The 16,660-nt window shown below is 34.8% G+C and overlaps 1 protein-coding gene across 2 annotated transcripts in view; it reads left to right on the plus strand.

Moving 5' to 3' along the window:
- LOC127940951 (growth arrest-specific protein 7-like) overlaps positions 1 to 16,660 on the plus strand; it is a 29,098-nt gene extending 12,438 nt beyond the window's left edge. For both annotated transcript variants that reach the window (XM_052536174.1, XM_052536173.1), the window contains 9 exons: positions 2,508 to 2,597; positions 4,421 to 4,533; positions 5,655 to 5,729; positions 6,153 to 6,231; positions 6,786 to 6,917; positions 8,235 to 8,358; positions 12,623 to 12,702; positions 13,699 to 13,797; positions 14,430 to 16,660. In XM_052536174.1, the coding sequence (XP_052392134.1) occupies positions 2,508 to 2,597; positions 4,421 to 4,533; positions 5,655 to 5,729; positions 6,153 to 6,231; positions 6,786 to 6,917; positions 8,235 to 8,358; positions 12,623 to 12,702; positions 13,699 to 13,797; positions 14,430 to 14,543 (906 nt within the window). In that variant the 3' untranslated portion in view covers positions 14,544 to 16,660. The remainder of the gene's footprint in view (positions 1 to 2,507; positions 2,598 to 4,420; positions 4,534 to 5,654; positions 5,730 to 6,152; positions 6,232 to 6,785; positions 6,918 to 8,234; positions 8,359 to 12,622; positions 12,703 to 13,698; positions 13,798 to 14,429) is intronic.

Here is a 16,660-nt window from a genome sequence, read left to right on the forward strand (position 1 = left end):
TAATAAAAATTTAGTATTACAATTTGATTTTAGAGTATTTTTTTTGTTTGAACAATAATATTGTAAATATATATAAATAAATTATGAATGATATTTAATGTTCAGCTCTAACATATTTTCAATAAAACAAATGATCATTGCACAAAGCATGTTTGTTGTAATAATGTACTTAATTTGTGTACACATATAACTTCACTTACAATATGCCATTTGTGAGGCACAAACACACTGAGTTATAATATCATAATTTACTTTATGTTTTTAAAGAAATTCTATATTAATTCCATGTTTACTGTAACAGTGATTATAGTGTGAACAATATATTAGACTACAACCGATTTCTTGAAAGTTCAGCAGTTACTTGATTAAATTAATAAAACTATATATATATATATATATATATATATATATATATATATATATATATATATATATAGTTTTATTAATTTAAAAAAAATTCTGCCTTGACTGAGTTGGAGAAAATGAATGACATTAGCATGTTAAATAGATGTCAAAGTTAATTAACTTCTTAATCATTAACATAATTTTGCTAAATATCTTGTAGTACCAATTTGTTTACAGTGGTGTATTTGAGCATGAATAAGTGTGTGTGTGTGTGTGTGAAGCACTGAAGGGCAGTGTCAGGGAGGCGGTACAGATGGTGAGCATTACATAATTGCAGTGCTTACAGGCTAATTGGAGATGCCATGGACCCTAGAGTGAGTACTCAAACACTTTATGAACGCACACACTAACTGCAGTCTGAGGTAGAAACGAACAGCACTACTGGAAATCTCACTCTCAACAATGTTTGCTTGTTTCGTGGTAGTGTACGAATCTCTGGCTGTGTTTTGAATGGAATAGTACACTGTACAGCTTATAACACACCTGCATAATGCACAGTAGGGTACAGCCCTTTGGTAAAAGGCCCTTGTATTTTCTCTCAAAATAGGAAGTATTTGATAATATGCACTGCAGAAGTGAATGAGGTCTTAGCATGCAATGACAAAATGTTGATTTTGAAGAAAATGGATCAAACATGTATTGATTTTTACAATGTGTCAGATTTAGAAAGATTTAAATCTCTCATATCTTTTTAGACAGAAACGTCAATGAAATTCAGTTTTGTTCAAGGTGATAGTTCAACAGACAAACATCAGAAAAGTGAAAGGATTGTATTTGCTGTAAAAAGCCCGCTTGCTGCAGAGGCTAAAATCCTTTTACGCCATGATGGGGCCTTTGCTTGACTGCTTTTCTTGAAAAAGATTTTAAATTAGAACTGTCTTTGATTACTACATCTTACACAATTGATGTTGCTTCATTCATTTATTATTGAAAAAAGTATTTTTATTCTGATCATTATGCATTGTATGATCAAAATTGGGCTTTTATCCCATGTAGCCCTACCTTTGTGGAAAATAAGTTTGCTTAATTGTACCGAATGTGCACTTGTAGTGTACTTCACTTCTTTATAGTATTTTAAAAAAACGTACTTGCAGATAATATTATATTAATGAAATAAAATGGCCACTTTCATGACTGTTTCAAAATATTCCTTTAAAAAGAGCACTTTGTAATGCCCACCCTCCCTAACACACAGGAAAAATGTGTAATGTTTTTGTGTGTGTGTTTTCTTATAATAAGGTTAACATTGGCTGCATATCATTTATTATCAGAGCTGAAATCGGAGATTCATATCAAAGTCCATTCAGCAAGATTCTGTTTAAAAAAAAAAATATATATATAACACACACGAGATGAAATTAAAAAATGCACAAGTCTATTGGATAAAGCCCATCAACATTAAGTTTATTGATGTTTACTCTAACTGTAGGCAGAGATTTACAGAGGAAATTAGCCAAATATTTCCGACTTTGAAGCATATCACCATGTAAAACTCAGTGAGATTGCCTTAATATGAGCTACTGATAGTGAAAACTGCCCAAACATGATTTCATCTATACAGTCTATTTATTTAATGTTGAAAACATCACAGAATCACAGACTGAGGTCAGTGTCATAGCCACAAGTCTGATTATTGGTTGATTTCGGGAAACGAAGGGAACTAGTGACTCTAATGATGACTCGACAGGACACAATGTGAGATCCACCAATCAGAGAGGGTCCTGAACCTTGTGTTTGTTTTGTTTTTTGGTTGACATTAATGGAGAATATCTTGTGCTCAGGCATTTGACAGTACCCTTTAACCTCTTTTCAAAGACAACAGAAGCAATTGTGAAATTAAAATGCACTCTAAACATGCCTCCTCTCTCTCTGTTCCTCCATCACTCTGTCCATCCTCAGGCTGTTATAGGTCACAGTAAACATGACCGGTCTTTCTCTTTTACATCGTGACCTTTCATTTGTCTCCCCTCTGAGACTAACACAAGCCATCTCTGTCTCACTCCTCTGAAAATAAAACCAACCTGACAAAAGAGCATTCAGGCACACACACACACACACACACACACTGTGAGCTGACCTTCCTCTGTTTTATCTCACCGCAGATCAACTGCGTCACCTTCCCTGTGTCCGCGTCTGCGCTGGAGCAGCAGCTTCTCAAGCCCAATGAATGGAGCTACTGCGACTATTTCTGGGTGAGAGACAGAGAGAGAAAGAAGACCCTCCTCGCTGGTGGACCGCAGTGGCTGAGTACTGATATTATCTATAAGGAGTCGTATCGTAGGGCCCATTTAATACCATTAGAAGGACAGAAAACAGCTCATGGTGAAAAACTTTGACAAACTTAGGTTACAGCTCACACAGGTCAGCACAAATTTGTTAAAATGTGAGTAAAAATGGTTTAGGATGGTGAATAAAACTGGACAGTTGACTTGGAGACAGCAACATGCATGGTTTAAATAGCGATGCAAACAACACAATCAACATCTGATGACTGACAGACAGAAGTGATGTGAGGTAAAGAGATACAAACGTCTGCTAGAAATCAAATCAAGAAACCAAAATCATGTTTTTCATTGTTTAATGAAGAAGGAATTCGTCCACATGTTGAAATTAAGCTCACAAAAACAAATGTTTTAGGTTTCGACCTGAGGAAGACCTAATTTTTTTAATTTATTTTTTAAGCTTCAATTTCAGTATGCAGACATATTTCTTTGTTTTTGTTTTGACATTTTTATGACAGATTGACATTTCAGCATTTACTTAATCAGGTTTTGTTTATATATTGTTATATATATACTGTACAATAATATGCATTGTTTTTTTTCCTACAATGTTTTTATTTTATTGTTTTAAGGATAAACCATATTTTTTGTTTAATTAGATTTTATTTCTTGTACCTTATTTCTTTTCCTTTTTTTTCATTTTTACATCTTGACTAACATTTTGTCTACATATGTCTACAGTTTTAAATAAAAATAAGAAAGGTTATCTTAGAAACTAGCTTAAAAAAAAAGTAAAAGTTTATGTATATTTAATTTTGTTTCAGTTATTTCTTAAGTAAAAAGTTTTTTTTTTTTTTTTTTTACTTTATTACTGTAACTAAAATAAATTTCAATTTTGGTTAAATAATTCACCCAAAAGGGAAAATTTGCTAAAAATGTGCTCACCCTCAGGCAATCCAAGATGTACTTTACTTTTTCAGAACAGATTTGGAGAAATCCAACATTACATCACTTGCTCATTAATGTATCCTCTGCAGTGAATGGGTGCCGTCAGAATGAAATTCCAAACGGTTGATAAAAAAAAAAGCATTATGGAAGTTAAAACTGAAGCCTTAATGATGGATTTGTTTCTTATAATTATACAGCTTTTCACTTCATTGATGGACTTGGATTACTAGTGGATTATTGTGACATTTCATTATCAGCTGTTTGGACTCTCATTCTGATGGCACCCATTCACTGCAGAGGATCCATTGGTGAACAAGTGAGGGAATGCTAAACTTCTCCAAATCTGTTCTGATAAAGAAACAAATCTTTGATGGCCTTAGGGTGAGCACATTTTCAGCAAAGTTTCACTTTTATAATTCCCAGTAACCCTGGACCGAGATTAAAATGACATATATTGACATACTGTATGCATGCACACAAGCAAATTATAAAAAGGAGTATTTTGTCGGAAAGATTCTTTCTGGCTGTTTCTGAAGTCAAGCGTGTGAAGAGGTTATGACACTTCTGTCACGTGTGGGATGGCACATCAGTGGCCGTCGCAACTGCACACAGAAAACGCATATTTCATTAACATGCTGCATCAGGAGCTCTCACAGTACATTAGTCACACACTTAACAACCTATACACCCTCTTCACTCAAACCCATGCTGTGACTCATGCACACATGTGGCCCCTCTCACACACATGTGATCGTGCTCACGTGTTGTTGACAGTCTGGTGCTGATCAAGTGGCAGCATGCATGACGCCTCGTGTGTGTGTGTAACGTCTCTCCGTCCTCTGCAGGCCGATAAGAGGGACCCTCAGGGGGCCACGGTGTCAGGGTTCGAGGTGCTGCTGCAGAAACAGCTGAAGGGGAAGCAGATGCAGAAAGAGATGGCAGAGTTCATCAGAGAAAGGTGGGCCAGTCTCTCTCTCATGATGACACCATTCTTACATAACACCTCACTCTCTGTTGCCTTTTTAAGTGTTATGTTTTATTTTTCCCCACTGGAAACAATCTTTTTCTATATCAGTTATTTTTCCAGTTAAAATATCTAAATATTCTTAAAACATACTCACAAATCACAACTCACAAATATATATATAAAAAATGTGTAAAGTGATATTAAAATATCCTAACTTCTAACACTAACAACATTAAGAAAACAGATTATTAATATGATGATGATGATGATGATGATATTATTATTATTATTATTATTATTATTATTATTATTATTATTATCAATTTAGGCTCTTAATGAATAGCTCACCCAAAATCATTGTGTCATTCCAAAGTCTTTCATTCATCTTCGAAACACAAATTATTATATTTTTTTATATTCTCTAAGCTTTAGTCCATGTATTAAAAAAGTCTACACTGTAAAAACAAATCTGTAGTTTTTACAATATCATTTTGGCCTCTGTGGCTGCAAGAATAATTTTGTAAAAAATACAGAAAAACTGTAAAAACATTTACAGAAGAAAATCTGAGTGTAGACTGGTAAATTCAACAATGCACACTGCTACTAAAAACCTGTTTTTTATCTGTAACATAAATTGACAACACCATAATAATGCAGGTGGTAAAAGAGACAGCAGTGATAAAAATATATTCATCACAAGTAGCTTTTCCACACGCTGAAGCATATATTAATATAGAGAAGGTACACAGAGTAATTCACATAAACACTAAACACCATCATGGTAACACACAACACTTAAATAATGCAATAAACATTCATTAAACAACAGAAGATGTAACATGAACATAACTGATAACAAACATAACTTAACAGAACCATGATTATTTAAACAAAATACTCAAATGTGGAGTGTCATGCAGGGATTTCTGGGAAAATCAGTTTATAGTATTTTACTGTAAATTATACGTTGATTTGTTCTTTTTTTAACTTCAAAACAATTGTGCAATAAGCAGCATTTTACATGTAGTTCTGCCAGTAGTACTAAATGAGATGATGCTACACTATTTTCTTTTTTAAATCTTTCTTTTCTTGCTGAATGCCTCATGTTTCAGGATAAAAATCGAAGAGGAATATGCCAAGAACCTTTCCAAACTCTCCATGTTCACGATGGCAGCACAAGAGGAAGGGTATGTTACAAAGATTATTTATTTTTATTTATTTTTTTATGCAGTATTAAAGGAGTTTGCATACTGGAAGCCTGTTAGCTGCTTTTCCTTCACTATCTTTAACTCTCACCAAAAATTGGAATGAAAATATTTTTCAATATATTTCAATATTCTTTTCAAAAATAAATGAACACGTGATTTAAGAAGGCCTTATACATGCGTAATTGTATTGAATGTGCACTCTTGGTGTACTGCAAATCTTAAAAGTATATACAGTATAAAAAATATGCACTTGTAGATAACACGTTTATTAATGGAATAATGTTAATTAAACAAAGTAAATGTTTTATTTTAATGTACATTATAATCTTTTGTTATACTTTACAAGTACATTATTTCTAAGAGTAAAATTGTAGATTTAATCTGGGTTCTGGTTCGATTTAGGACTCTTGGAGAAGCTTGGGCCCAACTTAAGAAGAGTCTAGCTGATGAAGCCGAGGTCCATCTCAAGTTCTCCTCAAAGGTGGGCACCTCTCAGTTCTCTCTAATGACATTTCTCAATATCCTGCAGGTGATATATATGATCCAGCTGAGATACAGGCGCTTCGAGCTCATGCATCATCAGGGAAGATGAAATATCTGGCCTTATTTCTCTTCTGTGCTGTACTGAATAGCATCACCTCAGAGATGTTATTAGCTGCTTGCATGTAATGAGCTACACAGCTTTCTTCAGTCTGCTGTGCTTTGTCTCTTTCCACCGCTGTGCTTTCCCGTGTTCACACTAGCGTGCTCCATTTAGCGCCAGTGTGGGTGATTAATTGCAGAAAGATGGAGGTGATTCTGCAGTTTTATTCCCTCAGATCACGTATAATTAACGGAGACAGCAAAACAAAAAAGCCTTTCTTTTAGGGAACATCATTTTCATAACTGAAGCAAAAACTCCATCCAAATACTGTATGCACCGAAAAGCAGTAAGAGTCTTCTCGGAGAACCCACACACCTCACAAGTTCATCTCAGATGTCATTCAGTGTTCATGTACAGATATGTGTCACTGATGCAGAAGATTTGATCTCCAGCTCCAGAGTGAAGTCGAGAAGCCTTTACTGACCTTCAAAGGAGACAACTTTAAAAAAGACATGAAGAAATACGACCACCACATCGCTGACCTGAGGAAGCAGCTGGTCAGCCGTTACGCTGCTGTGGAGAAGGTACAGACTTAGTGTAGGTTTTGTTTAAAATACGTAGGCTTAAATGTGCTTAAATCTTAAAATTAATTAAAAAAAAATTTACTTGCATATAATATTAATGTAATAAAAGGCCACTTAAGTGTTCTGTACATAAAGAGAGCACACTTTCATGACACACTTAAGTACACTTTTAAAAAGTGCTCTCTGTAATAACGTCAAATTAAACGTTTTAATTTAAAATGCATTTTAAATCATATTATTATTAAAAAAAGCATCATGCTTTAAAGAAGTATTTTAGTAATATATTTACTTAAGCACATGTAAAGTACTTGGTTATAAATGTAACTGTATCGTGTTATTTGCAGCTAATATATTTTAAATTGCAACTTCATGTTTAGAAACGAGTAATTACAAATATATTGAAATCGATTAAACACTTTTCAGTAGAAATTACATTAAAGCGTATTTATGTTTACAAGTTAAATGCTTGTCAGTATTTTTTTACTATTTTGATACCATTTTCTATAACATATGAAATTAGTTTCCAAAAAAACACTTGTAAATTCAACTAATTTCATTTACTGTGAATGTAAACTGTTATACATTTTCTTTTAATTGCAATTAATACATGTCAGAAAACATTACATTCAGTTTGCACTTCAGTATATTCAGTTAACGTATATTATTTCCGTAATAAGTGCCCTTTTTGAAATTATGCTATAAAGTGTACTTATTTTTCACAAGGGAACTTTGAGTGCATATTGATTTTCTTCAAGCATATTTAATTAAACTTTCTTTTCAAGTCTGTGTTTTGTTGGTATAAATGGCTCTCAAATGCTTCCCAGAAGCCATTGTGTCGACATGTCTGTTCAGATTTTTGCGTGGACAGCAGATGGTTGGATGAGAAATGAAAACTCATCAGAATGATGCCTTGTGTGATTCACTTGTGTTCATGCACCCAAATATCAATCATTCATTTCCGATGAGAAGTGGCCATTTCTGTCAACATGAGCAACAGTGACTCTAAGAAATGCAATGAAGTAGAGCACAGTTTATCAGCTTCGCAATGCAGCGTTTATCAACGACTGCAGACAGTGAAGCTCACATGATTCATTGCTTTATGTGATTGTATGTAACAGAATGGAAACGTCTACTGTATTAACAACAGTAGCTGCTACCGCTTCTACTTGGTAGAAAATAGATAGTTACAAAATCAAAAAAATTGCAAATCCATTAGAAAATGAAAAGAAAATCTCAAGTTTTGGTTTGACCGTTTGAAGTTGATGGTCAACATTGTTTTCTGAAGGTTAGGGACCTAACGTGTCTTGTGTTTTGCAGGCACGGAAGGCTCTAGCAGACAGACAGAAGGATCTCGAGGTGAAAACACAGCAGCTTGAGATCAAATTGAGCAACAAAACAGAGGAGGATATTAAAAAAGCCAGACGGAAATCCACACAAGCAGGTCAGAGCATCAGCACAAAAGCAGTTCATTAAGCCTGAGCGGGTATGGGCTTACTACACACAATAAACCTGAGGGAGGACACTTTCCTTTCATCCTAGATGTTACTAAACCCATTGTGTTTCGACATTAAGCGGAGTAACAATGTTAGTTCAAGTTTGCAGGGGTGATATTTTGGCTCTGTAGTCCAAAAATATGACGATTTATTAAAGAAACGTAACTGAGAACTACAGTGGATGGGAAGGGTTTGAATGAATAATGGCTTAAATTTCAGTCTGGTCCTCACGCAAACCTATTGTATGGCTTCAGAGGACTTTAAATATAGCACACCTGTAGTTGCAAAATGCTTTCTTTTAATTGAATAGAGCAGCTTGGTCATTCTGCTAAACATCTTCTTTTGTGTTCTGCGGAAGTCGTAATGGTTTGTAATGACATGAGATTAGGTTTCGACAGAATGTCCATTATGTTCACTCTTCCTTTAACCCCACTAGTTTGTATATGTGTTTTATGGTTTGAAGAATATTTGATAGATGATAGATCAGGCTGTAATGTCTCATGCAGAGTGTAATACATGTGGAGCTCATACACGAGGAAGAAAAAATACATTTATGTTATTCAGAGCAAAAAAATACAAATTGGTAAAAAATATTATACAGTAGCCTGTAATATAAATCAATGAGCTCTTTTAAGTAAGTTTAACTGACTACTTACATAAAATGCATATATGCTTCAGTTGCCACTGTATCGCACAATAATATACAGTATATAAGATATTTAAATGCTTCTGCTTTTATTAACAAAGCTTTGTAGTTTTCTTTCTTTTTAGTCATGTAATGCAATGCATTTGTGAATGAGTGATGTGCACATAAATGTTTCTCAAAATCCTAATGTATCATATTTGATACTCAGCTTTATCAAAATGTTTCTAAAAAATAAATAAAATAATATGTATGGATGGATAATCAAGTAAATCAGTTTCTTAAGTCCGGTAAGTGTTCGTATTTAAATATATTAATAAAAACAATATATCAAATATGATTCAGTATTGTTTGTAGGGTAAAGAAGTTCTTTAAAAAGCTCTGGCTGTGTGCTATTATACTCCAACTATCATAATCCTCCAGTCCCAGTCAGTTTGCCAGCTGTCACAACACTGTAACAGACTGCTTCCAGACAAACGCCTGGCTGCTTCATTGCACTGTAAGATTGACTTCCGCTATATTCTCTCGTTTTAAAAACTTCCAGCCATTCTCTTCCACTCAGGATGGATTGCAAACAATGCAATTTCAATAAACGAAACAAACCCTCCGTAATCCAGCATTGGTCCTTTTTTTTGTTTCTTTGAGGAGAGTGTGCCTTTGTTGTAGCGTGCGGAGACTGTGGAGAAGAGACTGTGTTTGTGAGCGAGGGGACAGAGGCATGACAAACATGATGGGAGAGAACAGTGCAGGGGATGGAAGAGGACTTTGGCTCAATCCCAGGAGTCTGTGTTTAAGCGGAGCCAGGCCGTATTGCTTCCAGACAAGAGTTGGGAAAGGCATGGAGTAATGGTCTATTTTTTTGCAGTGGGAAAGTGAGCCTTGTGGGAGCTGATGATCAGCATGCCAGGCATCTTATTGCTCTGAACTCCTACTATCAATGCCGGATTTGTCCTGAGCGGGACACACATCCCTAATGCAGGGAGACCTGGCAGCCTCGTGGTTCACACGGTAGGACGCGTCACGGGGGGAGAATTCACTCCACCTTCAACCTGAGTGACTGGTGCATTACTGAGCACCCTGATGGTGTCTTATTCAGTGCTTCTAGACTGACTCCAGCAGCACAGAGAACCAAATGACCATGACTGCCTCACGCACAGCCACAACACTGTGTGGATTAGACTGAACAGCACTGCCAGACAAGTTCCTGCTTCACTATTCAATTCCTGAAGCTGCAAAATTAATGTGATATGCATAACAACGCACTCACTTCAAAGTAACAGGAAGTACCACTATATGAACATGTTTTGTATTTGAGAGGTTTGTATGGTATTTTTCAGTATTTTAGAGTTAGGGTTAGGTATTCCAAGCACTAAGTAATTTTAATGCGGATTAATGGTCACTTGATAAACAGATAAACAAATAAAATGTCATCTTTTTCTTCTTTTTCTTCTTCTTCTCTGGCAGAAAAAGTGACAAGTGGATTGTAATCCACAAGTGGCTGCTTTGGGAAATATTATTTATTGATTTATTTATCCATACAAAAAAGAAGGGTTTTTAGGCATGCCAGAGATTAATTAACTTTTATGTATTTATTAAATGTTAACAAAAAAATATATATAACTTTATATTATTATTATTATCACAGTATTATCATTATTATTATCTTATTATTATTAAATTTCCCCCCCCAAGAGAGTAATAAATAAAGAACAGATCATTTAACAGTAAGGAGAGAGAAAAAGTCCACATTAATGATTTATTAATATTTATAAATATTTTATAGCTTTCAATGCAATTTCACACCATTGTCAGTCTTATCTTGCTCTTTGAGGGTTGTTAAAATTATACTAATAAATAGCAGGTAACAAAAAATGTCATGTAACATCAAAATAAACATTTTCCAGAATATTTTTATATTTTTGTTGTGGGTGCAGTACAGTTACAATATACACTCAAGGCATTTGTTTTATATTGCAAACAACATGTTGTAATATCACACTTGTATGAATCTGTGGTAATACTTTAGTTTAGGAACCAATTCTTACTATTGACTAGTTGCTTATAAGCATGCATATTACTTGCATATTGGCTGTTTATTAGTACTTATAAAGCACATATTAATTAATGCTTTATTCTGCATGACCATACTTTAGATCCATAACTTACCCCTTAACAACTACCTAACTAACTAGTAATATGCAGCAAATTAGCAGTTTATTGAGGCAGAAGTCATAGTTAATAATTAGTTAACAAGAGAATCGGTCCCCAAACTAAAGTGTGACAGAATTTGTAGTTTATATCACACTGTATAAATGGGGCTTTATACATGGAAATGTGTAATTCCCTTTAGATTTTAGGAAGGGTGTCTCAGCCTCTTGCCTTAGACTTACACTGAATGAGGAACCTGCTAAAGCCCAGAATGTTATAGAGATTTTGTTTTTATTATTATTATTATTTCAACCAGTAAGCAACATCCCATTGACCACCCAGAACACATCAGCAATGCATATGCAAAGCAACACGCTGGCAGTCAGCCGAAACACTCAGCACAGAAAGACGATGTAAAAGTCTAGTTTATATTATTGAACTCATATGTTATTGATTAGAATCACTCCTGCTACAATAATTATGCTGTAGGATATCAGTGTCAAATGGTGCTTTAGATTCAGTCAGCTTTGATTTTCTTTGTTTGCAGAGATCTTTTCCAGTGCTTGACTGCAGGAGATTGTTTTTAATTGTGCCACTGCCAAGAGCTTTACAGTGTTTTCCTCTGCAGCTGAGCTCAGTAGAAAAGCCCTGTATGATGTTATCTGTGTCTCTCTCTTTCTCAAACTCCCACGCGCTGAGCACGTCGCAGTTCCCGCTATAAATCAACATTACAAACATTAAGCACAACTCAATTTCTTTCAGTAATTGACGAGTCAACTCGCTAATGCAAATGTCTTTAAAACCTGGAGCTCATTGACATATAGATGGAGCGATCTGTTTCTTTTTTCTTCCAAGATGTCGATAGTCTTTCTCTCTCATTTGCCTCCTTTTGCATTGGTTTAGCTTTAATCATGCATGTAATTGTAAACCCAGTAGTTCTGTTTGGGAACAGTTTTCCTGGTAAACAGCTTGAGTTTAAATGATACCTGTGATTATCTTGTTACAGAAGGGAATACAAATACTTATAACTGAGTTCAAACTGACCCCTGCTGGTAAAGTCAAGCACTGATAAAATGATAAACTAAAAATCTGTTTGCATGAATAATGCAGTGTACACTTGCATACTTTGAAAAGAATAGCTAAAATTAATGCAATTTAACTGCATGAGTTCTTGTGGATTTGAAAGATTTTTCATACGTATTTTCTTATATATTTTGCATATTTTTATTAGTTTGTAATGCTCAAGACATCAGGTTTAAGATTAAATCAAATGCTTTAGAAATCCAAGTTGTGTCTTGTTACATTGGCAGTTTTTTCCCCTCCTGTTTTAAGCAAGAACCACACTACAATTTATTTTATTTATTTATTTTTTTTTATTGTATCTGCATCATAATGTTTGTCTCTGTGTTTTATCTGAATAGGTGATGATCTGATGCGTTGTGTGGACCTTTACAATCAGGCTCAGTCAAAGTGGTTTGAGGAGATGGTCACCACAAGTCTGGTAATTGTTTCTATGAATTTATCACTTGAGTTTCCTTGTGCAAAATGACACTTTATGCATATTTATTATTTTTGAATATCCTCAATGATTCTTCTCTATGAGGCTCTTTATCATTTTGATAAATAAGTTATCCAGTTAACCTTTTTTGTTATTTATGTTATTCATCTATTAATCGAGGTCGTAATGCACAAATATGAATTAGTAATGAATAATAATTCCAAGCTCTGTATTTGTTTTCTTTATAGAATCTGAATTCTTTAATAAAGAGTTGTGAGCATGAACTAAACCAACCAGCCTTGAAATTATTAAATTTCGATTAAACAATTGTAAAGAAAATAAAAGCAGTTATTTCTTTCATTAGGCAATGAACTACACATTCCATGAAGCACTGAAAATGCTATAATCAAATGATACATTTAAAACTATTGACCTATAATAATTTATTATAACTATAAAAAGATATTTAAGTTTTTTGATTTACTGAAAATATTCAGATTTGTACTAAAAATTAAACATGGAGAGAGCGTATGGGTTGCTGCTAACCACAGCTTCCCTGATTGGTGGATCTCTCTTAAGGATTGTGGGTAATGTAGTTCTTAACCAGGAATTTGAAGATGAAATGAAATATTGTGGTTTCTTTATCATATATCATTGCTTAATCTCTGTGCTCGTGGTAAGTCTGTCTTGAAAGGTTTATACGTGATTATGAATAATGAAGAACATTAATTCAATTTTTGTCGGAGCCATCAGCTGATGGCAATTTGTAGACCAGGGCTATTCAAATCTTGCCCTGGAGGGCCAGATCATCAGAGTTTAGCTCTAACCCTGAGCCTGTTAATCAATGTCTTTGGGATCATTAGAAAATCACAGGTATAGGTGTGTTTAATCAGGGTTGGAGCTAAACTCTGCAGTGCACTGGCTCTCCACGACAAGATTTGAATAACCCTGATGTAGACTGATCCTAGATCAGTGATAGTCTGTGTTTGCGCTCTGAAGGAGTTGGAGAGGTTGGAGGTGGAGCGGGTGGAGACGATACAGCAGCTTCTGCGTCAGTACACCACACTGCGGCATGAGACGGACATGTTCAACCAAAGTGTGAGTAACAGCAGTGTATTCCAGCCGAACACAGTTTCATAACCTAACTTTGCTTCACATTCAGATATTATCTGCAGCTATCTGTACTGCATTACAATTTGATTAAAGCGCTGATCAAATTATCTTTCATATGATCTGAGAATCTCATTACATGAGCTTTATCGTGTGCTCTGTTCTCAGAGCAAATAAACGCTGCACAAGCTTTTCTCAGAAATAATTTCACATTTGTGCACAGTGACTGAATCAGCTGGTGATTTGGTGATTTTAATGCATGTATGAAATCAGTGTGTCCTAGCAGAGGAACGGCGGGTGTAGAGAATCTCTTTAACTATCAGCAACATCCACAAACGTTTGACTTCCAGAAAGTGTCCAGATACTTCTCCAAAATATGTCTGATATTGTGTTATATAAAGCAAAGATCTTGATACTCTATGTCTGAAAGGTTAAAACGCGTTAAGTCAATGTTAAGTTATGTGGCAGCACTGTCACTTTGGATCGATTTAATGCATCCTTTCTGAATAGAATTTAATGAAAATAAAAATCTTACTGACCCCAGACTTTTGAAGGGTACTGTATATTTTAGCGGTGTAGTGGTGCCAATAATCTTAGACTTTTTCTGATTTGTTTCTTAGACATTGGAGCCGGTGGACCAGCTTCTGCAGAGTGTGGATCCTGCCAAAGACCGAGAGCTCTGGGTAAAGGAACACAAGACTGGGGATCTGAGACCTGTGGACATGGACATCTAGACAAAGCACACACACACATATATTATACTATATTGATCTACCTGCATGCCTGTCTACTGGAGTACTTCAACCTCTCAGCCAAAGCCATACAGGTATCACCCCTTGAAGCATTGCTTGTTTTGTGGATCTCCACTGAAAATATTAGTGCATTGCAAAATTAAGATTTTTCTTAATTCATGTGGAACGAGTGGCGGGAAAGGACAGCAGCACAGCAGACGCATTATAATACTGAGTAGCCATCCATATAATCCTGCATGTCCTTTGAATAATATGCTACTTAAGACTTCCCGGTATATCTGTTATACATTATTAGTATTCAAGTAGTCGAGGCACCATTGATACAGATCTGAACAAACACTGTACGGTAAAGCACCTCTTTGTTTATTTGCAACAGTGGACGCCTGTTAAACAAACTTCATCCAGTCAATTATTATTATTTATTTTTTCCTTTTTGGATTGAAATACAGTTAGTTTGCATATATTTAATAGTTGCTTGAACATGTAAACGGATAGATTCAGAATGCCATATAGGTGTTCAAAGACCTCAAAAATGTAAAAAAAAAAAATTCTTAGCAGAAAGCGTTAAAGCATATCATTATTCAATAGTTATATTGTTAAATCTGTATTGTATTAAAAAAAAAGTTTGGTTTTTGCAACAAGGAATGCAGTGAAAATTTTCACAAACTCCACATAAACTGCTGGGGAATCTACAGCCTTCCTTATGAGAGAGGGGTGAGGTTGCATTGGTTAAGTATGGAATTAATATTTTCATATTTTTGCAGATTTGTTTGAAAGAAAAGCATGTTTTATCTAAATGTAAGACTAGTTGAGTATAGTTCATGGATGTGGAAGTTGAGTGGTGCTGGTAAGTCCATTGATTGTGTTCATGGAAGATGTGTCAACTAGCCAGGACTCAATAGCAAAGTCATATAATTTTTCCCAGTTAAAGCCAAGAAATCCCCTTATGCAACCAGATTTACTCTGCTGGCATCTAAATTTCTTCTTAATGGTGAAATTATATGGTTCGGCTGTAGAATCCAGGTGTCAATCAAAGGTGGATCAGATGTGAATTCTAATGATTTGTGTTACAACGTATACCTTTTAGTGCCTAAAGGTAAATTGCCTTGGAATGTTCACAATCTATTGTGTTAAGTGTTTGTACATAATAGTAAAAATGTGCGTGGCCTTTTTTTTTTTTTTTTGTCTGTATTTGTTGTCAGGCTCATCCAACATCATGCTCACCTCTCTGTAGTCTTTGTCATACTATGTTTTAAAAGATATGTAAACATTTGACTTGATGCAACAGTTTTCTGCTGAATGCACACTGTCATAGGCAGCTAATCATCACACTGTTCGAATCGCACCGCTCTGATAATGGAAGATTGATGAAACATTGCAATTTTCTAACTTGATGCAGTAATATTGAGATAATTTGATAGATTTATAAAGCACAGGAAGTCAAAGCACACTTTGGGAAATGAAAACATCTGTGCTTTCATTCAAATTCCTATCAGATTTGTATTTATTTTTACTATCGGTCAATATGGGAAGAAAAACATGGAATTGGTGCAAAAATAAATCTGCAAGTCGCAAATAAACTCATGCACATCAGAAATACAAGATTTGGATTATAAGTGCTCAGCTGAGAACATTGTAAAATGCACGTCCAAAAATGTGAAAGTAAATCTAAAAATTAAAGGTTATGCATTCGGGTTATTGTTACTTTATCATTTGAAAGTTACCAACAGAAACTCTCTCTTCACCTAACATGGGGTATGACTGGTTTTTGCTCTTAAGCATGTAACACGTTTTACTGTACTGCATTGCCCAAGCTGTTCTAACACTACATGTTGCAGAAGTTGTATTGAAACTTGATGTCAACGGTGTGCACTATGTGTATTCTGAAGAACCGTTCAGTTGAATGTCTGTGTTCCAAACTAGATCGTTTATATGTATAATATTGTAAATGTTGATTTATTTGCTCTCGACTTAATAGTCTTCATCGATAATATTCATTTGCCAACATGTTTATGAAGATATGATGTTTATGTTGAACTTGACCAGGAAATGACTACATTGTCTATAATAATATTAATAAAAAAAGAACTCTAATAGTT

Source organism: Carassius gibelio, chromosome A3, assembly GCF_023724105.1.
Source record: "Carassius gibelio isolate Cgi1373 ecotype wild population from Czech Republic chromosome A3, carGib1.2-hapl.c, whole genome shotgun sequence".
In the NCBI taxonomy this organism is placed as follows: domain Eukaryota; kingdom Metazoa; phylum Chordata; class Actinopteri; order Cypriniformes; family Cyprinidae; genus Carassius; species Carassius gibelio.